At 40.6% G+C, this 25,919-nt stretch overlaps 1 protein-coding gene across 2 annotated transcripts; it reads right to left on the reverse strand.

Moving 5' to 3' along the window:
• Window positions 1-244: 244 nt before the first annotated feature.
• Window positions 245-24,604, reverse strand: GATA3 (GATA binding protein 3). Of its 2 annotated transcripts, none has more exons than XM_043967198.1 (6): window positions 24,483-24,604; window positions 23,324-23,947; window positions 20,032-20,568; window positions 14,426-14,568; window positions 9,084-9,209; window positions 245-2,953 (listed from the first exon to the last, which is right to left on the reverse strand). In XM_043967198.1, the coding sequence occupies exons 2-6, from the start codon at window positions 23,562-23,564 to the stop codon at window positions 2,669-2,671; spliced, it is 1,332 nt and encodes a 443-aa protein (XP_043823133.1). In that variant the 5' UTR covers window positions 23,565-23,947; window positions 24,483-24,604; the 3' UTR covers window positions 245-2,668. The 2 variants fall into 2 exon arrangements, with proteins under 2 accessions (XP_043823133.1, XP_043823132.1); XM_043967197.1 differs by having other exon boundaries at window positions 14,426-14,571.
• Window positions 24,605-25,919: the final 1,315 nt, after the last annotated feature.

Consider the following 25,919-nt stretch of genomic DNA (forward strand, 5'->3'; position numbering starts at 1 on the left):
GTGAAAGTCAAAATCCTGAATACATAAATTCAGTATTAGGAGAGTTCAGAAATCTTAATACCATGCAGTAATTCATCCATGTGTTCTTTCCCCCTACAGTCTGGGCTCTTAAAGAAAAAAATAAATAAGAAACAATACATAGCCAGTTAAACTTTTTGTGTCTCAGATATTTCCCCTGAATGTGAACTAATATAACTGATATTTCAAAAATGAGACAAGACAGACAGAAAATTAATTAGGGATACAGTTTACTCAGAAACATTGTAGCAATACATTGGTCAACAGCACTTAGTCTGGCTTTTTTCTGGATTAAACCCCTCTCTAGTATTGCTCTCTGAGGTGCTTTGTCGAAAACAGAAAAACTGAAAACGTGAAAATCTAAGATAATATTCTAAAGAATAAGCCAACTCGTCATCACCATGAACTTTATATTTTTTTAAAAAACCCTTTGCATTATCTAGAAACACCTTAGTATGTTAACACAATATACAGAATGATGAAATGATGTTTCTCTGAGGAAGGAATATGGTCAATGTGTCAATACAGCTACATTATTTAAGACTCAAAGTTGTTGGGGTGTTGCTGTGTTGGGTTTTTTTTTTTCAAAGAATGTAAAGAATTTGAACTCCCTGTTCTCAAGGTGAAAGGGCATTTACTCAAATCTACTCATGAAGAAAAGAGGTGGCAAGTCCTGAGACATTATGACTATGACAAAATTTACCAAGTTTAATATGGCAAAAGGTGAGATTATTCCTTTGGTGCTTCAAAAGTAATTGAAAACAACATTGTAGATGGTTAATTAGGAGCCAATAGGATCTCCTTTTTCATCTCAGCAATTCTCTACTCCTTTATTTCGACATTGAGTTTTAGGTTTAAAATATTTAAGAAAGCAGAGAGGTGATTAACATAGATTTTTTTTTCAATGTGCACCATAGTTACACATTCTGTCAACAGAGTAAAAGGGAAATATACAGTGTTACAAAATGCTTATTTCATGTCTCACAAACATTCCAATAAATCCTTCACTGCGGTGTTATTCCATTCAACAGTGGAAAAGCAAAACAGAAATGAAACCCAAGAGCCAGCCCAGTTCATTTACATCTCGAACATTACCACAAGGAATCCATCTGCAACAGAGTCTCATCCTGTGGGTTTCAGGCAGGGAAAGGTCCCATTTTCTCCTGTGGGAACTTTGCCTACCCAGGTCCCACAGGGATTTAAAAAAAAAAAAAAAGGCAAGTCAAGGGAACTCAAGCTTGGTGGGTACAACAGCAATGAGAATTGCCTCAACCACAAAATAAACTCTTCTGGGACAAACAGACCCCCACATACACCCAAACAATTCCCCATAGGAATAGCTCATGAATGTGCAGGGTTAAAATGACCTTCTTGTGGATACAACTTACATTACTTTTTTCAAAAAGCTTCATATATTGAAATAAGCTACAACTACCACATTCTACGAGAGCTTGGCCATCGCTTCAATGACATGTTATCTTGTGGTTTTTTTTAAATGTTGCAGCTTTTTTCCCCCCAACAGACTGTATTAAGGCAGTGACAACTAGCACAGAACACAAAGGGACCTAATAAATCAGCCAGGTTGCTCTCAGAAGGACTTGGGCCAATGAAGGCCTCGGTTGCTAACATGCATATTGGTAGCTCATACACTGCTACCCGCATTAGCACAGGCCGCAAGAGGAGTGAGTGAAAAGACAGATGCCACTGTACCTGTGGAAGCTATTTAATAAATACCAACAAAAAACAAAATGGAAAATAAACCCTCTAGAGCACAACCACCTTAGGTCAACTGAATGTAATCTAGTTTATTCAACCAAAAAATAGAGAGGAAAAAAAATATTAAAACAAAAAAAGCAGTTCTTAACACTAGCAGTAAATAAATTTATACAATTCAGTCTGTATAATATGATGAAATAAATCTACATCTTTTCTTATTTTGGTACTTTGAATTATACATACAAACAACAATTACAGGGACTTGTTCACAATGCATATAGGTCTGGAGAATGACTATCTGAAAACCCTCAGTGGCAATATTGGAATGTTAACACTGATTGCCTGGAATTGATTGTTTCTTCCTATGCAGAGGCCCACAGCCTGGAATGAATGATCTGCCTACAACTTTTTTCCTTCTTTTTTTTTTTTGTTTGTTTGTTTCTAAATGTATCAAACAACTGTGGCCAGTGAAAGAAAACACAACGGGCAGTTTGTCCATGTGGGTATTAGACCTAGTTTCTTCTTACTTCCGCACTTTTTTCTCCCCAAATTCTTTAAATTTCTTGGTGTCCTTCATGCCCTTCTTACAGCTACCCAGATGCAATAAAGTCTTCCTCAAATGTACAATATTTCTTACAATATAAGTTATATGCAATGTTCAGCATTTTTTTTCACAGCACTAGAGACCCTGTTAAATAGGGAATATGAGTCTGAATGGCTTATTCACAAATGGGATCCAGATTCAGTGGTTGAGAACATAGACACCACAGTGAGCTCCTTTTAAAAAGTGGCAAACATCGCTTTTCTTTCTGCCTTCAAATAACATATTTCCATCATTTTTAGGCTTCATGATACTGCTCCTGCAAAAATGCAAGTATAAAGGGGAGGGAGGGGAAATCTCACTTTGAGACCTTTAAGCATCAAACGGGGAAGTCTAACCCATGGCAGTGACCATGCTGGAGGGATGGTGAGGTCCGAAAGAGAGGCTGGATGGTGGGTGCATCGGCGTCGGAGTAGTCAGCATGTGACTGGAGTGGCTAAAAGGTGAAATATGACTGAGAGAAGACATGTGTCTGGAGAGGGCGGCCGGATTAAAGGAGCTGCTCTTGGGGAAGTCCTCCAAGCTGTCGTGAACCTTTTTGCATTTTTTGGATTTGCTAGACATTTTTCGGTTTCTGGTCTGGATGCCTTCCTTCTTCATAGTCAGGGGTCTGTTAATCTAAACAAAGATTAATTATATATATTTTTTTTGCTTTCATGCTGGCTCCAAAATGCCCAGAGGGTCTCATACATCATCACTACCACCACCATCAGATCGCCTCATGCTGTAGATCTCTCTGTATCTTGATCTTCCCCTCCTTCCTTCCCACCTCTCCCCCCTCCCCTCTTTCCACAGGCTTTCCTGGGAGCCAAGACTCATTTGAATGGAAACTTCAGGAGCATAGGATTCATTTCTCATTTTCAGGGACCAAGAGTTACTACACATGAACTAGAGTTTATCAGTCACTTTTGTCTGTATTATTTTAGAGATATTTCTTCCAAGAGACCTTATTTTAGGGACCCAATCAGGTTGGCTTCATTTCTACAGAAGTTTTTTTTTTCCTTAATTCTTCTTTTGGAATTTCACCTAATGTTATTTTGCTCGCATATTAACCAAAACAGAAATATAATTTATGACTTCAAAAGATAAATCCAATCCTACTCCCTCTCAGCCAGCCCAGCAAGTACTCAGCAAGTATTCACCATTCTAAAGTGATTTTGGTTTGGTCCTGACCTTTGCAGGATGTCTTACATTAAAATGTTGCTTTGGGGGCAGCTAGGTAGCACAGTGGATAAAGCAACAGCCCTGGATTCAGGAGGACCTGAATTCAAATTTGGCTTCAGACACTTGACATTTACTAGTTGTGTGACCCTGGGCAAGTCACTTAACCCTCATTGCCCCGCAAAAAACAAAACAAAACAAAATGTTGCTTTGGAATGGATATTTTCCTCCTTGCAGGTTATTTTCAGCTCCATAGCCCTTTCATAAAGGAATTGCTCCCCTCATACTCTCTATCAAACCTCAAACCCTTACGAGCTGTTAATTCAGCTCTGTTGTATCCACTTGTTCTAGGGCAAATATCTGCCTATCCCTAAAATCAGTCCATAATCAATCAATCTATCAGTAAATAATAAATACTTCAAAAGATACTTTATTAGATACTAAAATTATCTCAGCCTAGGAATGAAAAGTCAAGCACGGCATGTATTGGAAGTCGGAAGCAAAGCAAGGTAAACCTCAGTTACTGCTCCCACACTACTCCACTATGAGAGTCATTGTACACTTTAGCCTTTTTCTTCTGAACTCATCTCATTTCATCTTTAAAAGAGATTTACGGGGCAACTAGGTGGCGCAGTGGATAGAGCACTGGCCCTGGAGTCAGGAGTACCTGAGTTCAAATCCGGCCTCAGACACTTAACACTTACTAGCTGTGTGACACTGGGCAAGTCACTTAACCCCAATTGCCTCACCAAAAAAAAAAAAAAAGAGAGAGAGATTTACCTAGTGGGAGGAGGGCTAGTGCTGGGAGAGAACTATAATTGTGTGACTGATATTTCCCACACCTTGTCAAGGTCAGATGAACACAAATCAGAGTTGGGCATATGTCTATTAACCTGTAGGGCCTGACCTTGGGCAAGTCACTTAACATCTGTGGCTCTATCCATTTTGTATTATTGCCAAGAAAAAGAAGGTGAAGAGAAATAAGGGGTTAATACCAGGATCTGAAGCTGAAACTTAGGGAAACTCTGGTATCCCAAGAACCTGCTCAATCTGCCTAACAATATACCTTGGGGCAGAAATAGCTCTTTCCAACCCTGGTTCCTTTGTGAGAAAAGATCATATCTTCCAAAGGTTGAGGATATACACTCAGCTGTTTATAAAACTAGAAAATGGACACCTAGGGAAATAGCAAGAACTACCAAACAGGTTCCTAGGGCTCTAGTACTGTATCAGCTGGTAGCAACAAGGACAAAAATTCCCAAGAGGAGCCCTGAATTAAGATGTGAGAGATGGCTAGGAATCTGGATCTACCCACTGAAGCCCAGAAGTTGGCAGGATCCCTGAGGTAGACAACATAGGGCTCATTTCCTCATTGCATTGGGAGGGCTAAGAGAGTTGCCACAACATAGATAAAAAAAGCCACTCCCCAAATTAAATCTCAGCACTTTCTTTCATCAGCTCTCATATCACGGTCAACCCTGAGGCCTACAGTGATGACAGCTCCCCCCTGCCCCCTTCTACCATCTACCTCCATCTCTAGCTAGGTAAGAATACAGTTATACCCATAGAGTATGATCTACAAAGGCATGTCTCTATATGCTGATATCTTGATATACAGGTAACAGTACATAGCCAGAATCTAAGCACAATATCAAGATCCCCAGATAACACAGACCCAGATAACTAACTACTACAACATCACCTTGATCCAAGGATGTAGATATGCAGATAGCTGCACACCTAGACAAACAGCAAGAAACTCATTGCATCTATGCAGAGATATCTAGATGGGCAAGAGAAACACCAAGACCATGAAAATGGGAACTGATTATTTTCTCCAATCACTAAGTAAATAAAACTCATACCAACAACTATCTCAGTGCGGATTCTTACTATCAGTACACAAAGTGAGAAAGCTATTCTTGATCACAAACTCCACAGTGGCTAAAGACTCACATTCTTCTATTAAGAGAGAAGGTTCTTTAAGAACTGTCAAAAATATCGGGACTTTTTTCAAACCTAAAAGCACTACTTTAAGGTCACTTATCACCACCACCACCATCATCATTAATATTATTTCTACAACCTTATTACTTTTGTGACCTTGGGCAAGTCACAACTTCTTTGGCTCTGTTTCCTCATCTGTAAATTGAAGGGATTAAACTAAGTGACCTCTGTGGTCCCTTTTAGTTCTCAATCTATGACTCTATGATTCTTACATTCATTGTACAAGAAGGTTACTTTAATCAATTGAAAATTGTGTGGTGAGTTTCCCGTATAGGGAAGAGACATATCTACAAATGTGAAATATCAAACTTGAGAGAAAAGACCATAGTGGCCATCTAATCCAAGCTCCCCTTTAGGTCTGAAGAGTTTAGTGACTTGCTTAAGCTTACACTTCCTAATGGGAGAGTCAGAACTGGAACCTAGATCTAACTTCTAACTTTCCCACTTTTCAGAGCTACCTTTGAAAAAATTAAATAACTTCTTTTTTTTAAGTAAGCGGATTATTTTCCCATATGTCTCCTATTGGTCCTGACCTCACTAACCACAGACAAGAGCCTCCTAGAACTCTGAGTCCAAATGGGTGGGTAGCCAGATCATATAGCAGCTGACAAGTGACATCTCTAGTCAAACAAGAACAAAACAAAACCTACTTCCCGTGTCTGAGACAGAAGTGCCCATATTATACCCAATATCCCGGCCTCCTGATTTGGGGAGGAGTATCAATTCAAATTTGACAATTGTTTTTGTGAGATTTTTCTCTTAACTCATATATGGCAGAATGAAAGTATGCGCACACATAACCAGAGACAAATATTTTTGTCCTCTGAATAACTTTGGGGGAGACCTTGAAAAATCATACCTCCTATGCCCACAGTTGCCAAGAGGGCCCAGGATGACATCATGAAGCCATCAGATGGAACCCCCAGTGCTAAAGCCCTGCCCCCCAAGGCATTTCCCCCAAATGAATTCCATGAAACTGGTATTCCATATGATGTGAATGGAAGTTCCAAGAGAAAATTTTGATCTTATTGATCCTTTCCCTTCTGAATTATAAAGTATGATACCATCTATGTAAACAAAACACTCTCCTTGGAATTTATCAATATGAAAGGAAACTTAATTCTCTCTCTTTTTCTCAAAAACTTCCCAGGTTCTTTTTTCTCCCCCGGGGGCATTCTATAACCCCAGATTCTAAAGAACAACATTTAAGGTTCCATCAATTTATTTCAAGTCCAAAAGTATCTCATGGCCAAATCAGTTTAGGAAATGCTGCCGTGGGCAAATACCAAAGGAATGGGTCCAGCATTCCTTGCAGAATATTCTGCATGTCTTGGTCTTCATCTCCTTGCTTATATAAGGCAGGGATTGGTCCACTGGCAAACTGTGAAACAACTTCTCTTAGAATTAGGATCACTGAGGTGCAACTAGGTGGCGCAGTGGATAGAGCACTGGCCCTGGATTCAGGAGGACCTGAGTTCAAATCCGGCCTCAGACACTTTACACACTTACTAGCTGTGTGACCCTGGGCAAGTCACTTAACCCCAATTGCCTCTCTCTCTCTCTCTCTCTCTCTCTCACACACACACACACACACACACACACACACACACACACAGAATTAGGAGCACTAGGAGGGTAGAGACTATCTCCAAAGCTATATAAAGGGAGACCTACCTCATGTACAGAGGCCTATACTCCTTCACTACTAGTCCTGCCTTTACCTCTCCTCCTTTTCCCCCTTCCTCTCTGTATTCCATGTAAATCCCCAATATAAATGTACACATCAGCTCAGCCAACCCCTGAAGGAGGGAGCTCTTATCAGTGGTGTCAATGATAAAGAAAGCAATAAATCTACATGTGCTGAACCTTCCAGCAATTAATCACATACCTTTGGCTCTCTCTCCACCCAGTGGGCAACAGAATTCCCCTTAGGTACAAAATGGGGCTTCGTCTAGATTATTTAAAAACAAGTACCCATTCACACTTGAGTGTAATAGCAAATGGGAACCACGTGAAGAGAGCAAAATTGGCAGATTTTACAAAAGGAGTCAGAAAATTCATGAGATTCCTTCCCAAAGGGAGAGTATTTCTACTGTACCCAGTCAGGAGAGGGAAGGCCCGTGAAAGCTGGGGTGTGTTAGTCATCCCTGAGCAATGCCAGCAGGACCCAAGCAATTCTACTGAAAAAGTGAATAAAAAGGAGCTTCCTCTCCAAATCCCAGGTATTCTTGGTTGAGATGGAGATGCTGCCAGAAGAGCCCTTGGGCAAAAAATAAAGTTATGCTTTCTTCCCTTCCCACCAGGCTTAGCCAAGGTCAGAGTGGCCAAGAAGCTTGAGGGGAAGGGTTGAGGGAGGGGTAAAAAAAAAAAAAATGGCAGCTCTTTAGACCAAAGTCTCTTTTAAAAGAGGTTTACTTTGGTGTATACATAACACTAAGGTGACAGTCATGGGCTTGTGAAAAAAAACAGCAAAGATTTTTTTTTAAATGAAAAAACAAAAAAAGAAAAAAGAAGGGGAAACAATGGCAAATATAGAAGGAACCCATGTCAAAAGCTTGAAAATAAAAACAGGCAACCCCAGTTAGATAAAAAGTGGGAATTCTGATTGGGAGAAATAGTATTATTGGTAATTATTATTCTGTCAAGAAGACATAAGAGAAAGTACTGCAGTCGTTTTGCTGGGCATAGGTATTTTCATATTGCTGCTTTCCTCAGGGTTTCTATGCATGTGCAAGCTCGTTAGGACAAAGTCATCAGATGAAATCTCTGAGACATTTCATTTCACCAATCATAGAAGGAGCCCATTTAAAATTCAAAGCACAGGGTTAGCCACAGCTTTTCCAGATATCTCTCCACCACTACCTCTGAACTACCCCCTTTACTCCCCCACCATAGATTCTTTCCTCTCGGTTTTAGGAATTGACGCCCATACATTATAATTCTATTTCTCTTTCCCTGTGTCAGCTTTGGAAGAAAAAAAAGCAAGGAAAAACAAGGAAACATTAAAAATATAATTAATGGCTTCTTTTTTTGTTTTCCAAGGAGAATGGTTTTTTTCTTGAAAAACCAGATCAGGCACACTTAGCATATCACATTGCAACATTGCGTGTTGCATTTTCCAAAGCAGGTTAAATGGATAATGTTGTTCTGTGTGTCTAAACCTCTCCCAACTTGGCAATTATATGGCTAAACTATATAGCTACTGATACAAAATCTTTTTAAAAAAAATACTAAAAACAGAAATGCTCCAAAGTGGGTTCTCATCCATTCATTCTTTCTTTTAATATTTCAAATATTTATGATATCATTCAGATGGGAACCCCTTCCAATGCAGTTCACGGCCCCTCCACCCCCTAGTAGATGGTACTCATGAGTTGTTGTGGCCTTCTCAAAAATCATTACCTAGTGGCCTCCCTCCTCTGAACATTAATGATAACTTAAACAGAAGTGATCTGGGGCCAATACCCTCACCCAAATAAAGGTAGTTCCATTAACTGGGAAGACAGAAAGGAAACCAGAAAGCTGAGAACAAAGAGTCCCTTCCACCCAATAGGCTCTTTGAGGCTACGTTTACACTTACATTGTGCAGTTTGTAGTAGAGCCCACAGGCATTACACACGGGATCTCCATTGGCATTTCTCCTCCACAGGGTAGTAGTGGTGGTCTGACAGTTTGCACAAGACGTACCTGCTCTTCTGGCTGCAGACTGGGAGTGGAGGGAGTGGGTAGAGGAAGGAGGGGGAAGAGGGTAAAATATGTTAAGACTTTAGAAAAAAAAAGAAAGAAATTGTCATTGAAATCAAAACTAGCAAGTGGCCCACATGAAAGTGATGAAGATCCCCAAAATCGGCTTAGACAAACCTAAGCAGAGCTAATTCATTTACGTTGGAGTACATGGGTCTGACTGTTTTAACTTTAACCTCATATTTGGTCTGAGGTAAGTGGGGGGTGGGGTGGGTGGAGGGGTAACCTTACAAGGAAGACACTTGGAGGATAGCCACTCTCCTCCAGACACCCCTAGAACGCACTAGGAAATTACTTTTCAGGGGCCTACAGGCCACAGCATGAAGTTTCACATCCCCCTGGGTTAGTAGTTCCACTTGTTGGGTCCAGGGCTATAGAACTGCTTTCACAGCAAAGTTTCCAGTTAAAATCAATATAAACAAATGCTACTAAGCAAATGGGCACGATGACAACAAAAGACAAAAAGGCCACCATTGTATCAAGCATGAGATATACAAAATAAAGGAACATGAATATAAAAAAGCACAGGTAACTAAAAGGAAAGTAAAAAAAAATGAGAAGGAAGTAGTATATGGGAGAGGATGTGAGGATTGATGCAAGTAGAATATTTTCTATAACTTGTGAAGCACTGAGTCAGGTATCCTTCAGTGACTTGTCAATAAGACTATAATATTTTGAGACCACTGTTGAAAGTGGTATTTCACGCAGCCTATATTTCAAACTTTACTCCTTGCTACTACTCTCACCCTTCAAGTTGTTTCAAGCCAATGAAACTAACTAAAAACAAGGAAATTTGTTACTCAATAAAAACATTAGGTCTTCTTCAGCCAGATAACCTGATTTTCTTTCCTCTTCCTCCCCTTCTTCCCACATTTCTTCCCTTTTCTCCTTCCTCCCCAGCCCCATCCCTGCCCCAAATACCCTGATATATGCCTAGGCGTGCCAATACATTTAGTAAACTAATCGAGCACTCACATGCAGAATAGTACAGTATCAGAGGCAATGCCCATGTGATCTCTTCAAATGAGATATTTGTAGCACATGGAGCACAGTGCCTGACACATTAGTAGGAGCTTAATTAAATCCTTATTCTCTTCCCTGGATTCCCTGGTTATGTTGTTACATTTATGTCTCTTCAAAAGGTTGGTGTGCAGGGCCTGGAGTCAGGAAGACTCATCTTACTGAATTCATATCTAGCTTTAGACATTTACTAGCTGTGACCTTGGACAAGTCACTTAATCCTGTTTACCTCACTTTCTCTTCTGTAAAATGAACTGGAGAAGGAAATGGCAAACCACTCCAGTATCTCTGCCAAGAAAAACCCAAATGGGGTCACAAAGAATTGGACATGACTAGAAAAAATGAACGTCAAAAGGATTCTTATTTCAACAATTTTTTAAGTCCCTAAAACTATTTAACTATTTTATTTTTCATTTCTAACTCCTTAGTAATACTGGAAAAGGGCCATTTTATGCCTGTAGCAAACACACACACACACACACACACACACACATATATATATATATATATATATATATATATATATATATATATATATATATATATATAAAGTTTTTCATCACTTTCCACACTGTTAAAAGAATTGGTGGGACTAAATTATACACTTTTTAAAAAATCTATATCCAATGTCTCCCTTTCCCCTACGTGTCTCCCACACACACACACCAAAAAAGAAAAAGAAAAAAAGGCAGGGGCAAGACATGGAACAGAGCTGTTAATCAAGTGGATTGTGTACCAGGAAAATGAAGTATGATATAACAACCAGAAAGTGAAGCTAGATTGACTCTGGTCTAACTTTTCTCTTGGTGTAATATTGAGCAAACGCACAACGTCGCCAAAAAATTGATAAATCAGTAGCTATTTTGACTTAATAATGTTACTCTTCCTTTCAAAATTACCAAACTGTTCTGCAAATGAACACCTGATTCCTTAATTCCTAAATACCAGTGTCATAATTTTTAGAAATTTTACTTTGTTCCCTAGAGAATACTGATTTAGAAATTAAGAGTCTCCAAAAATAACTTCTTTGAGAAACCTTAGTGATCTGTTGCTAACCAAGTTGTGTGGACTGTTCACCGCATCCCAAGAGCACTGACTCTTAATTCTATATACCTTAGAGTCTTTTAAAACTGTCACCTCTCTCTTTGCATGTAACTGGACAAAAACACTATTAAGATAAAAAGAAGAAAAACCTCATAAGGGACCAAATGTTAATAGTGAAATCCCCAAGAAATCATTTCATATATATATATATATATATATATATATATATATATATACAAATTAAAAGTATTAATTTAATAATTATTATGAACTTTCCTTGAGTATGTTTTAAAATAATTCACAGAAGTTATTAGTACATTGATTGTCCCTGACTTTCCCAGACCAAGAGTTCAGTCATCATATATTATTATATAAATGCTAATATCATATTTTACAACTGTATAATACTAGCTCAAAAAAACTGAGTTTGATTATTATATATTATTATGTGAATGTAAATATATTATATATATACACATATATAGTGCTAGCTCAAAAAAACAAAAGTGTTTGGTTACTATATAGTATCATATGAATGTAAATATTACATTTTACAAATACATAATGCTAGCTCAAAAAACAAACACAAAACAAAACAAACATCAAACCTAAACCAAGGCTAATATGGATAATGGCATGAATACAAACAGACTGCAAAAAATGCCTTCGGTCTGGCCAGCTTTACACTAACTTTTTTTTTTACACTAACTTATGCAGAAGCTCTTTTAAAAGTCTTACTCTTCAGCCTACTAACAGGAGGCAAATGTCATTAATATTGCAAGTGGTTCAACTACTTTCTACTAGTGAGAAATTCTAAAAACCCTGTTATCACTAAGGGGAAAAACCCTCTGATTCTCTTTGAAAGGAATATTTATGTCTTGTATTAGTTTATTTAATGGTAGATGTGTATCTGTCAGAAATGTTCTATTATGAGCTTGGGTATATTTCTCCAAATCTGAAATGATTGAGTCTGGGGGTTGGGAGGTAGGGTGGAGCTAGCAAACAAGGGACAATATAGAGTTGGAGGAAAGATCTATTTGGAAGGAGAGAAGAAAACAGAGGTTCTGTAGATCTAGCAGTTAAAATGTCACTCAAGGATAAGCAAAGTCTGAATAGGTTTCAGGTGTATTTCATTTCTAAGGAACTAAAGTTATAAATTTCTCCAGAAAGGATGATTAAGAAAGGAATGACAGGTGAAAATGTAATAGCAACTGAACTTTAAAATGAAAATCAATTATTACTCAGAGTTCTAGTGCTTTCGTGGGGAAGCTGAGTCAAGGCAGAATGATTTTTTTAAAATGTCTTCCCAACCTGCAGTCTGTATAGACAATAAGTCAGAGAAAAAACATCCAATTTGTAGGTAGCCCCTGGATATGTGTATGTGAATACACTTTTACACACATGCATATATGCACGTACACACACACACCTTGTTTTCTTCATTTTTTCTCACTTTCTGCACTTTAAGGGTATTAAACATTTTAGGAAAAGAGGGGTTTTTTTTTAACCAAGGCCAGGTTTTGGGTGATTCAGAACATTCTTTTGTGGTGTGATCACCCTCATTTTACGCTAACACCTCCAGCTGTTTTTTTCAAATACTTCTAGTTCTGATCCGTTCAAACATCTTAATGTTTAAGTTGGGGAAACAGAGCTGTTGTTTATGAGTTATCTCCAGTACTCAGATATCCGGCAGCTTTTTCCTAGGAAGTTAGCTTTGCACATAAGAGAAAGGAAAAAAAAAACCTATATGTGGGGGGTTGAGAGAGTTGAAGGGAAGACTGACAAAGAAAAGAAAAAAGCATGGAGATCTATGACTTGCCAAAAAATCAAAGCCTTGTGAGCACTTCCATCCCTAGAAAGTTTTTCCTTCTTCTAGAGAGGATGTGAAAGGTGTTGGTTGATGGGAAGTGCAACTACTTCTTTAAAAAACACTACAGAGGCCTTTTTTTTTTCCTTAGATTTTGGTGGATGCTAATTCATCTATTGATCTGGAAGGAGAAATTCCTCCTCCTCCCTTTCTGAGTTTTTAGTGCTCATTGAATGTCATCACCACCACACACACACACACAAAAAAAGACCCTTGTCTAGCTACTTTTCTGCGTGTTGAAATTTATCATTTGCTAAGCATACATTGTCTTTGCTACACTGTTCCACTCAATCTTGTTGATAGATCCAAAGTTAAGGCTATAAATAAACTTCTCTTAGGTATTTCCTGGGTCTTCTGTCCCAGTTCCAACACTTATAAATGGTGACTATGGACAAATCACTTAAGCTATATGATCCTCTGTCTCCTTTAAGGAAAGTATTTTATAAACCTGAAAAGGTTATAGAAATGAAAACTATTATTATTATTAATTAAGAGTGGGAAAGATAATTGTCATAGGTCTACTTTTTCTGGAGTACTCCTAATAGGCAAGAAGTTAGAAAAAAACACACGAGTTAATGGTATGTCAAACAGAAAATGAACCAAAATATTAATGATCTACCTAGATTTCTTTATTTTTCCTACTCATGAAAGTTAGGGGAAAAGTAATACAATTTCTCCCAGAGGAATTTCTGTATTGAGGAATCCTCAGTTCCTAATCCCAAAGAGGAAGGAAAAGAACATTTCTGTGTGATATAGCTGGTTGTTTATTTACAATCCAACTAACAAATAGACTTTGAATTCATATTACATTATGGCTATGATTAAGTATTGTCTTTCAGATTCCTGCCTTGGAACTACCTGTTATTCCTTCAGTAACTAAACCCCTTTGGAAGAGGTCCACCTTATAATAAATTCTTCCCTCTGGGGAAAAGTGTTATATTGAGCTTCTAGTATATTTGAAAATCACCCATTCTGGTCCTGTAAAAGCAATTGTCCTAATAAGACACAGGCCCAAGATTTAGTAACCTGGCAGACATATTCTTAATAAGTCTGATATGGGGATGGAGAAAGAAAAGTAAAGGGGGAGACCCCTTTCCTGAGAAATCTGACATGAGTTTGGGTTGTCCTGCCAATTTCCTGCAAAAAAAAACCAAAACAAAACAAAACAAAACCTCCCCCTTCCTGAAAAGAGGAAATTAAAAACACAAAAAGGTTAGTGATTGGATCGATGCTTCTCAAAAACTTACCAGCCTCCGCTTGGGCTTAATAAGGGGTCGGTTCTGTCCATTCATTTTGTGGTAGAGTCCACAGGCATTACACAGGTAGTGACCAGTACCATCTCTCCTCCACAATGGGGTTGAGGTTGCCCCACAGTTTACACACTCCCTGCCTTCTGGAAACAAGATCACACATAAGTCACTTATGGAAAACACACATGAAGGCTGAGTAACCTAGGGTGTGGGCTGTGAAAGGAAAATTGGAAAAAGGAAGGGGTTTTTTTCCTCCTTTTGGGGAGAGAATTTCCCCCCAACTCTTGCTGAAAATATTGATTATCTGTTCCTTTCTTGTAAAACTCCTGCTTCACTCACACAAATAAATACTTCTCAAACAAAAATTCTACATGGCTAAATAGACACAGAACTTTGCCATTTTGGGGGGGTCGGGAGGGAGAGGGTCTTAGGGAACCTGATTAGGAAGGAATGAGTCTCAACATAGAGAAAAGTAGATTTCAACTTAAACTGTTTCTCTGAGAAAATTCTAAATCCGAGGAAAAATTAAAAGTTCAGCTGCAGTGTCTCATATTAAAAGGAAAAGAAAATGGGGTGACCTATTTTCATTTCTTGTTTTCAGATTAGTGTATATGTTTTTATATTTATATGTGTGTGTTAGACAGCATATATTAGGAGAAAATATAAAGATGATGCACAGATAGATGGATAATAGATTAATATGACAGACCAATTGAAGTAGTTGAAAGAAGCTAAATAGGCCTTTGGATTCATAGTCCATTTAAGCTATAAACTCCATTGGATAGGCGGTAGTAAATTAAGGGACTATCCCAATCTATAGACATGCTGGTGTTAAGGTTTTCACTGGTCACTTAGCTGGATTCAGAAATAACTAAACTTTGACTCAAAGCTTCATAGGAAAAGCGTAAACTCTGATTAAGAGGGGACAGAGAAATTTCGAAATGGGGTTGATGAAGAAGAAAAAAGAAAAGTCAAAAGGAGAAAAGGTATGCTGAGAGAGAAATCCAAAAGGAAGGAGATGAAAACTGGGAGAATTTTTGTAGAGCAAATTGCTGAAGGGAAAGAAGAACCATAGGGGTAACTGGTTAATTTTAGGCTAAATGGGCAAAGACTTCTTTGTTGTTGTTTGTGGAAAAGTAAGTCAAGCAAAGTCACGTATTTATTGCTGACCAATGAGAACCCAAGAGAGACACAAGACCATGGAGGCCTGTGTAACAGGAGAGTTTGTGGACCAATTTCTTTCCAGCTAAGTTGGAACACGACCTTTTAAATTATTTTTACTAGGGCGACTGTAGCACTTAGTTTTCTTGGTGACTGGTGGATTTTGCTGCCAGTTTCTCTTACTCCTTCTTGTTGAACTCTCTGACCCTATTCCTACCCTTGCCTTGGGTTCTGAGGACTAAACATCAGTGATCCTAAGTGTCTTCAAAGGTCAAGATGATTAAACTTGAATTATTTGGGAGAAAGGGAAGTAGGGAGAACCTCTGAGGGTCAAAAGGTTTTGTTTCAAGAAATAAATAAACAAATTGGAGAAAAATTTCACCAGGAAAATATGAAAATATTAAGTAGGAGCTAGAGGGAAATTTAAGAAAATTGGACCCCTGAAAGGGGAGAAAGGATGATTTGACATCTGCTCTTTGGAAACAGGATAGTCTAAACTTGGGGGAAAGGGAGAATGTACCTGTGGGTATTTCTATTTCATTCACTTAAAATTCCAATTCCAAATTGATAGGGGAGGGGACAAACATCTAGAAAAGAGAAACCACTAGTCCTTTTTTAAATCACCCTGAAAAGATTTTATTGTTAACTGTTTTGCTGTTTTGCATGTCTTTGTGCTTTTTTATTTTGTCTTGTTTAAGAGGGATTGGATTGTGGGAGGTAATTAAGTTTTTTATCTTTATATCTTTATCTTTAAGCTTCTTTATAAATCTAAAATTCTACATTCTGTAGGTCTTTTGGGGAGTGGGTTTTTCCCCCTTAGAGTGTTAGATGCTAAGATTTTAAAGGATGCATTAAGTTGTATTCGTAACATTTTTATTTGGGGCCTTAAATCTAAAGGGAGTGAGAAAATGGGTGTGTACTAAGAAAGGAAAAAAGGGGGATGGAAAGAGTTGGGGTATAATGACTCTTGGAACTGCCACAATAATCCTATGGGAGACAAGGGACCTTTCTGAGCCCACAACACAACCAAGACTCCTTGAGCTTTTTCTTAGGTCCCTCCCTGTACCATTGAGTATTCGTCTCTGCAGACAGTCTCACTAAGGAGGTGGTCAGGAACAAGACTGTTGAAAAGACCCACTTAATTTCTGCTTCTGTGATAGGAAGCAAAAGACTTTGCCTGACCTATCACCTCCTCATGTCTCCAAGCTTGAGCCCACCCCCAACTCAGCTTCATTAGGAATCAGTGATCTCTGAATGTTCAAGAGTTTACTAAGCAGAATGGGTACTTTAAAAGAATCTCTGATCTGTTTTGTCAGATTGACTTTATTTCGGGGGGAGAGGAAGGATGACTGCTTCCTTTTCAGGGGGAACTGCTGAGTATTAAATTAAGGGAACAGCTGATTACTTCTTCCAGTAGTACCACATTAAGCCTGAGTCGAGGCTCTAGTGGGCAATTCATTCTCAATTCATTAGGGGTATGGGGTTTGTTGGGGTTTTTCTGGTTGCTGTTGCTTATTTCAAGTCTGTGGCTTCTTACAAATTACCATCTTTTTTTTTTTAATAGATGATGAGACTCTCTTGGTCCTTTTCTTTATTTCTTCCCCCTCTTTCTCTGTTTCTTTTTTTTTTCCTGTGCTTTGGGTGAATAGCTTACAATGACACCTCCCTTTAGGTGTCAGAACCACAAAGCTGCGAGGCCTCTTGACATTCAACAGCCAGTTTCAAACACCACTTGATTTTTGGTTTGGTTGCTCGGAGGGACCCCGAGGCCATCGAACCCAAATCAGAGAGGGCTGGTAATGGAGTTGGGGTTAGGGGTGGGGCAGGAGATTGAGGGAACAGCAGGCTACTTTGCCCAGGGAGGGGGAGACTAGAAATGACCCTATACAGAACGATTTGTTCTCCCCCCCCAAAAAAAAAGTTGTATTTGAGCACAAACACCCAGGCGTTTAAAAAAAAAAACCATAGCCACTCTAACCACAACTTCAACCGTTCTTCCAAAATGCTGCAGCCCCTCTTTCTTTTCTGCTCGGTTAGTAACTGCATTGACTTTTTGAAGATTTTTTTTTTTAACAACACTAAAACTAAGCGAATCTCTTCCCCTCAAATTCCTCACCTGCCTTAGAGGGTCTTCCCACCAAAGGGTCCTTTGAAACAACCTTTCTCTCCAACATTGTTCCCTAATACCCAGTTGCCCAGGGGTCCTACTTTGTAATTTGGTGACTGTGGAAATGGGGAGAGGAAGGAGTAGGGAGTAACTCCACCCCCCAAAAAAAATCAGGTTGAAATTGAACCAGGATACCAAAAAAAAAAAAAGTAGGTATTCCTAGTTTTGGTTTATGTTAACCACAGCCCTCTTTTCTAGATAATCAGATAGTCCTTAGAGAGGCATGCACAAAAATGGGGTGGGGAATAAAACAAGGGAGAGGAGCCCAGGAAGGGAAAGAGTGCTTTTGGGAAATTCGGGTCTCTCCCCAACCCCTTCCTCCAACCACCAGCACCAGCAAGGCAAGCTGGAGCATTGACTATCGACAATTATCTCTCCTTCTTCCCCCTAGAATGGGGACTTCCATGCTACCCCCCAAAATACAGGAAGTTGCTGGCGTTAAAAATCAGCCCCCAAACTCAGCTTCTCTCCCTCAGGATTTCTAGTATTCCAAACTGATTCCCTCAAATAAGTCCCAAAACCACCAACAACCTGACCTCAAAAAGAGCCCTTTTTCATAGCACAACAGGTCACTCTAGGACCGACTGGGTGTTTCTCTCTCTCTCTCTCTCTCTCTCTCTCTCTCTCTCTCTCTCTCTCTCTCTCTCTCTCTCTCTCTCTCTCGTCCTTTCTCTTGCTTTTTGTCTGTCTCCTCCATCTAGCCTCCCTCCCTTTTTCTCCCTCTCATCTACTTTCATGTACAGAACATGCAGGTCTGAGTTTTTTTGTCAGCCTAACCGCATCCGGACTCTATTAAAGTTCCTGGCGCGGGATAAACAATGCAACTGTCGCGTGCAGCAGTCTGAAAATAATTGGATTAGCTAAAACATATCAACTAAATAGAGACAGTCCTGCTCAGACAGTCGGAGTAAATGTCACCCTGGAAAAAGCCCTGAAAACTGATCTCATGGTTCCTGGGCTCCCAAGCCCCTACCTCCACAGTAGGGGGGAAACAACCACCAGGGGCCTTGGAAACTCTGGTTTGAGGCTGCTCTTCTCACCCACACTAGGCAGTGGGATTTCACTTTTTCTTTTTACAGAGAACCCACTCAGGTTGCAGAGTCAAGACTTTTGGGCTGTTCTGAAGAAAAACCCAGCCTTAAACAGCAGAATCCGAAGGCAATACCACACGATTCACAAAATCAATCAATCAATAAATAGAATTTGAAAAACCCTCTTTCTCTGACTCCAATTGTTCTGATGGAAGAGAAAATCCGTGAGGTTTTTGTTTTATTACTTTGAGGCAAAAATCCCAGCTCAATTGTTTATTTTTACTTTTTTTACTTTTGGCTTTTGTTCAATCAGGTGGCTGCACCAATAAAATAAATATGCTCTATTTCCGGATTAGACTTGATTTGTGTGAGAGAATGAGAAAATGTGTGAGAGGGTCACACCTGAAAAACCTTTCCATATTCTTTTCTGTTCTCTTTGGCTTGCATGTCAAATCCAAGGTATTTCTCTCTTACTAGGTTGAGAGGACACAGAGAGAGTAGGCACAAGAAGAGAGTTAGAGATTAATAATAAGATATGGCTTTTAATTTCAAATTCAGCGTTGTCTTCTCCAGGCTACCCCAATCATCCCTCTTTTTCCTCTCGCATGTGGAACCCTGACAGGCAAAGGTCTTTCTCTTATTTTAAGAATTTATTAAGACCCTAATTAGGGTCTTTGCCACCATACCCCCAAAAGTCGTGTCGTTGACTCAAGCTACCCTTTTTAAACTGGGATGGGAAGGAGGGGGGAGACAAACTCTGAACAGATAGTACCAAGGTTACAGGGTAATTCCTGTTTTACATTCGAGAGGTTTACTTTTTATATTAGACATTAAACTTTTTCTCTTGGACTCCCATTTTGTCTTGGAAAGTGATTAAAAGTCATTTTCAGCATATAAAAAATTCTAGTTTTTGAAGGGCAGGAGTATTATTTCAGTTTTGGTTTTCTTCTTCCCCGCAACCACTAGTTCACTGCAAGAGCCTTACACTGAATCTGTTTTTCCCTCAGATTCTAAAGACCAGAGGGATAAGATCGGACATGTCTCAAAACTAGTCCCTGGTTTGGAAGAAAGAGGGAATCAAAGCATTAATACTTAAAGGAGGGGAAAAACCCCCATCTCTTCTGTCTTTCCCATGCAAGGTAGTGAGCCCTGAACTTAGGGGAAAGACGGGAAGATTAGGTCTCAGCGCAGAGGAGAGAAAAGGGGAAAAGACAGAGTCGGCAGAGACGGAAGACAGATCCTACCTGTGCTGGATCTTGCTTTTGGCCTCGACTTACATCCGAACCCTGTGGGCGATCCCCCCAGCAGGCTACCGGGAGGGAAGAGTCCAGAGCTATATTCGGGGACGTAGGGAGGATAAGTGGTGATGGGGTGATGGGCAGATGAAGAGGCTCCCCCAAGTGTAGCCATGCTGCCTCGGGAGTGAGATGACTCCAGCTTCATGGTGTCAGGAAGGGACACCTGGTATTTAATGCACTCCTTCTCATCCTGTCGAGCTGAACCGGCTGAGCCTGGGGTGGAAAGGGACGGGTCCGGGGAAACATCCTTCGGAGGGGTGGGAGGGAAGGTGAAGAGGTGCGGGCTAGAGTGACCTCCCGACAGTGAGGAAGATGAGGCCGGCGGGTAGACCGAGAGGGGTCCCGGGGAGCCGTGGTGAATGGAGGTCTTGGAAAAGGGACTGAGGTTCCAGGGCGAAGCACTGTGGTGACTCCCCAGGGCCTTTCCACCGTCCAGCCAGGGCAGGGATCCGTGAAGAAGAGGAGGGCGGCAAACTTGGCTCCCTGCAGTGAAAGGGAGTGGGGGTGAGGGGACAGATGAAGAAGGAAAGGGGCAAAAAAGAGAAGTGGGATTGAAATCACACTGCTGCAATACAGTGGGTGACTCAAACACACCAGGGCTTCCCTGGAGCTTCCTCGACCTCTCTACAAAGAAAAGCCGCACAATCTATGCTAACGAGTGTGAAAGCAAGGTGGGATTTCCTGCCACTCTGAATGGAGCCTGGGGAATGGATCCTAACCCCAAGAGTCTTTTTAGGGAAGGTGAAAGAGACCCTTCTCCCTGGTTCCCCAGTCCTGATTAGTAGCTATTTGGGCCTATAGTTTGCTGGGTAGGCAGGATCCCATACCTTACTTAACCTCTCCCAGCACACTTCCTAAATCACATTCCCTCCTATCTTTTTCCTAAACTCTGGTTTGTTTCTCTTCAATAGACCTCTGCTAGCTCCTCAATACCCCCCCCCACCACCACCACTCTGATCTCCATGGTTGATGAGGATTGAAAGCTGGAAACCACCAAGTCCAAAGGGACCTGAGTTTCCCTCCAACTCTTTATCCCTCTCTTCTGCTTCCTTCCTTCCTTCCTTCTTTCCTTCCCTTTCCCTCACTTCCCTTCCTTCCTTCCATTCTAAAATGGAAATATTCCCAACACATTTAAGTTCTTTAACACCAAGATCACACCCCTTATAGAAGCCCCTGGCTGAAAACTGCAGAAACAGGAAGGGAAAAAATTGGTTTTGGAAAAAGGGTAGGGGAAATTTGAGGGTTATTTCCGGGCTAACAGAATGCAACACTTGCTGATGGCAGCCTGACTACTTCCAAAAGGACTTGGATGACTTTTGCCAAGAGCTTTCAAAATGCTCTGTCAGAGAAAATGTCCAAGCTGGGGACAGCAACCCTTATGCTTTACTCTCCCTTCCAAGACAGGTTATGGATGAAAATAAAATGAATCCCAGATGGGCTTTTAAAACAAAGATTGAATTGGAACTTGGGATATGTATTAGGTATTTATCACCTAGGATGACTTTGGGGTAACCCATATATCTCACTTTAAATACTCATAAACCAGAGCTAGATATAGCTGAAGTCACATAGAAATGTGCACATTAGAATTGTACCTACAGATCCAGACACCTATTAATCCTTTAATCCAACATTCACATTAATGTTTACTATTCTATTAACCATTAAAAACAATACTGAAACTAAAATCTGAGAGAGGAAGGGGAGGGGATGTGGAAAGGGAGTTCTTTGAACATAAAGGGTCAAGATTCACTATTATCCAGGAAGTAGTATAGTAAATAACATTAAGTCTTCATCGATTGTATTTCCACTTAACTGCTGATATGCACTGAGTAAGGGCAAAGAGCGCTCCATCTGCAGAAACAATTGTTTTAAAATCTGGTAGCAGCAGACCCCTGAAGTCTGGTACTGAGGAACTTTGTCAGCAATCTATAGAGGGAATCTGGGGGCATCATTCTTGCAATAGGAACCCCACGTTTTGTTCTGCCTCAGTTTTTGCTTCTCTTTCTTTTACAGGAATCAATTCATGTTTTAAAATCTTAGCATTTTTGTTTGGAGAGTATAGTTATTTCCAGGTTGCCTTTTTTTTTTTTTTGTTAATTTCATACCTCCCCCAAACTTCTCAAAGGAAGAAAAAACAATATGTAATAACTCAAATCTTCTCCTTAATTTTAAAAAAATGAAAATTAAATCCTTAATCTTTAAAGGGACATCAGTGAATAACAGTAGGCCTTAAAGAGGGAACTAGGAAGGTATATCTTCAGAGACAGATTGAGAGTGAAAGCGATCCCCAGGAATTCTGAGGCAAAGCCCGACAGGAAAATTCTGTGGAGCCGGGAATCTAAGAAGTCTTGAATCCTTAAAGTTAATACCCAGACTTTCTATGAAATGTCCTGCTTGTTTTACAGTCTACAAGTCTGAATTACATTTCCCTAATGCCAAGGAAGCAAGAAAACTGCAGGGATCTGAATATATTCCCTTTCAGGCAGAGGCCCCAGGAGTCATACATATAAATAAATCTCTAGCTTTGCTGAAAGTTTGCCTGAAGTTGCAAATGCAGATATGCTTGGATGAACCAATTGCCCCAACTCAGAAAGAGTTTCCAAAATATAAAAGAACCAGAAAAAGTTATCTTAGGTAGCTCCCTCTCTTTCAATTTTCACCCACATGCTTGAAATACAAGCTGTCTGGGATCCTGGGCTACACGGGCATTCACAGTTGGGGGCGTCACAGCTTAGCTGAGGCAGACTACGTGGTCCCCCTAAATCCCTGCCCCCTCCTCTCCTTTGAACCTCCAAGTTCCCCCAAACTGGAATGCATCTGAAGAATGGCAACTCTGGCCAGGTAGAGGGCTGGCTAGACCAGGACTGTGTGCTCCTTGCAGAGAGAGCCTACACCTTTGGATCAGAGGACAAGTAAGCTCTTTTCCTGTTATTCACATCACTTACATGAACAGGTTTGTGTGTTGCTGTTTTGGTTTTTTGGTTTTGTTTTTGTTTTTAATAAATGGCCTTTGCCATTTCTGTTCTGAACAGAAACCACTACCATTTCCAAACCAGAATGAGTAAAGGAAATCAAGTTTATTTCTACTTCTCCCCAACCCTCCAAAGTCCCCATGCCTCCTTCACGTGAAACTGTCTCTTCCTCGAGCCTCAGGAGAGGTAGGCAGGATAGGCTGAGGTGTCTAGAAATTTGGGCCCAACTAAAGAAACGAGATAAGGAAATCAAATCTACTCACCATGATGGGTCGGAGGATATCTCTGTACCGTGGCCCTAACCGAGTTTCCGTAGTAAGATGGGACGTGGTTGCCTTGTCCGTCGATGTTAAAAAGTACATCCACTTCCTCCGGCAGAGGGTACTGTGAGGGGTCCATGTAAGAGTGGCTGAGCCCCGGGTGGTGAGTGTCTGGGTGCTGGCCATTCAGAACTGCTGGGTGATGGTGACTGACCCAGCGGGGTTGGTCCGTGGTCACCTCCATCGCCTCGATCACGCTCTCGAGCGCGGTCTTCCCCGGAAAGACAGCTCAGAATTCTGAAGGTGTTCGGTTTTTGCTTAGGGGCTGGGTTTTGTTTTGTTTTTCTTTTCAGTTGCTGTTGTCGGTGGTGGTGGTGGGGGGGGGGGGTTCTCTAGTTTTTCAGCGAGAAAGTAGTAGGGAATAGGGAGAATGGGAATGAAGAGAAGGGAATTGGGTTTTGTCTTTTAGAATTGTTTCAAATAAGGGAGAAAGGGAGAAATAATAAATTCCAAATAAGTGGGGAAAAGGTAAGGAAGAATTTTTATGGTGATGATTTAAATGTTTAAAAATGAGATTCCCCACGGATTTTCCTCAGCTCCTCCAAGATGAGTCTCTCCTCGGGTCACCTGTAAAGGAAAGAGGGGGGAAAACTGGATGAGCACTTAAGTACTTTAGCACCTGAGTTTTATGAACTGGCACCACCTCCCATACAGACAGATCACAAGCATGCACACACGAGCACATACATACTACAGAGGCGTCTATAGCCTGCAGAACTCGGCACACACACATACACACACAACGTCCTAAGACAGTCACTGCAAACTATACCAAGAATGGTTTTTCTTTCCTTTTAACAAACGCAAGCCCTCCCCCCTCCCAAGTTCTGTGGATTCCTGCCTCTAGAAAAACAATTTTTTTTTTTAAAGAAGGGCTCAAGGGGACAAAATCGACCCCAGGCTGTATCCCAAGAGCCCCTGGTCTGTGCAACTTTAACCCCAGCACTGTAAATTTTCAAACCTGTAAAAATCCACTCTTTAAGAAACCTTCCAACAGCGGAAGAATGAAGAAAAGAGGAGAGGAGAGCAGAGAAGAGAGATCCTTCCACATGTAGAAATTTTAAAAGAAAAACAAAAAAAGAAATGCAGATACAGTACCAACCTCGATAGTGGGGAGCAGTGTGTGACCCGAGAGAGAAGCAGAAACTGCTTGATCAGATTCTCTCTCTCTCTCTCTCTCTCTCTCTCTCTCTCTCTCTCTCTCTCTCTCTCTCTCTCTCTCTCTCTCTCCTTCTCTCCCTCTCTCCCTCTCTCCCTCTCTCCCTCTCTTTCTCCTCCCTCTCTCCTTCTCTTTCTCCTCCCTCTCTCCCTCTTTCTTTCTTTCCTTTCCTTTTTTTTTTTTTTACAGGGAATGCATTCTTTCTGAAAGTATCAGGACGGCGCCAGGCAGCTCAGTGTTCTCAGACAGCTGTGGCGCGACGCAACTTAAGGAGGTTCTAGTGTCATCAGCACTGGAGGGGAGGAGCCTGTCATTGGATAAGGAGGGGACAGGATACCGAATACAAGGAAACTGCAACCCAAACCTACTCCTTTACTTTGCCATCATCCCCTCCCCCCAACCACCCCCGCACTACCCTTCTCCAAAATTCCCCCCTTCCCCCTCCGGTGACCGGAAAGTATAGCCTGAATAGAGTCCACAAACTGAAAGTACTCGGGAAAGAGTTTTTAAACTACGTTAGGTTTTAAGCATGAGAGTCAGTGAGTCAAAAATTGGTGCTCTGGCCCTTTAAATGTGCGGCATCGGATCCTGCTAATTCAAAATTGGGTTGTTAGTTTTATTAGTACCAGTGAAACCTGCCTATCCCATTCATAAAGTTAACTTATTCGGGAAAGGGCGAGATGTAGTTAAGAAATTTGGGGTGATTCACTTGTGAATGTATGTGCACGTAAAATTGATGAGGAAACTAAAAATGTCAAAGTTTGTTTAGGTCTGCAATCTCCTAAATATCCAGATATATTATCAAGTTTAAAAATGTGCGTTTCTCCTTCTATGTTCTTCATTTCTGTGTTATAAAAGCTATCTTTCCGTTTTCAATAAAAAGCCCCTCAAATTAGCATCGGTCCAGGTGTTACAGATGTACTCTCCGAACCTAGTATTTATAATAAATGGTTTAGTTTGTTCCGTCTAACAATATGTCTGGATGCAAACGGTGCGCAGGGGGAGAAACATTTCATTTATTCCACAGAATTGGTGTGTGGTGCGCCTGCGTGTGCAAAATAGCAGAGAGAATGTGGTTCCTGACATTAAAGAACTTTTCCCACTTTTTGCAGGGGTGTTTGCCTGCCCTAACCTACTAACGCCTGCATATCTAACCAAAAGTAGGAAGAGAAAAGAGAGACCTCCCCCAAATAAATAATGCTCCGCAACTTAATCGTCCAGCTGTAAGACTGTCAGTGGAGTGAGGACCGGTCAGCCACACAGCGCAGCAAACTTTGAAGGCTTTTACTAGTGGTCTAAGAACGAGCGAGAGAGGGAGGCGCGGGTGGGACAGGATTAGAAACTGGGGAGGTGGGGCGAGGAGAAGAGCGGAGGGCAGGG

The sequence above is a fragment of the Dromiciops gliroides genome, chromosome 5, assembly GCF_019393635.1.
Source record: "Dromiciops gliroides isolate mDroGli1 chromosome 5, mDroGli1.pri, whole genome shotgun sequence".
In the NCBI taxonomy this organism is placed as follows: domain Eukaryota; kingdom Metazoa; phylum Chordata; class Mammalia; order Microbiotheria; family Microbiotheriidae; genus Dromiciops; species Dromiciops gliroides.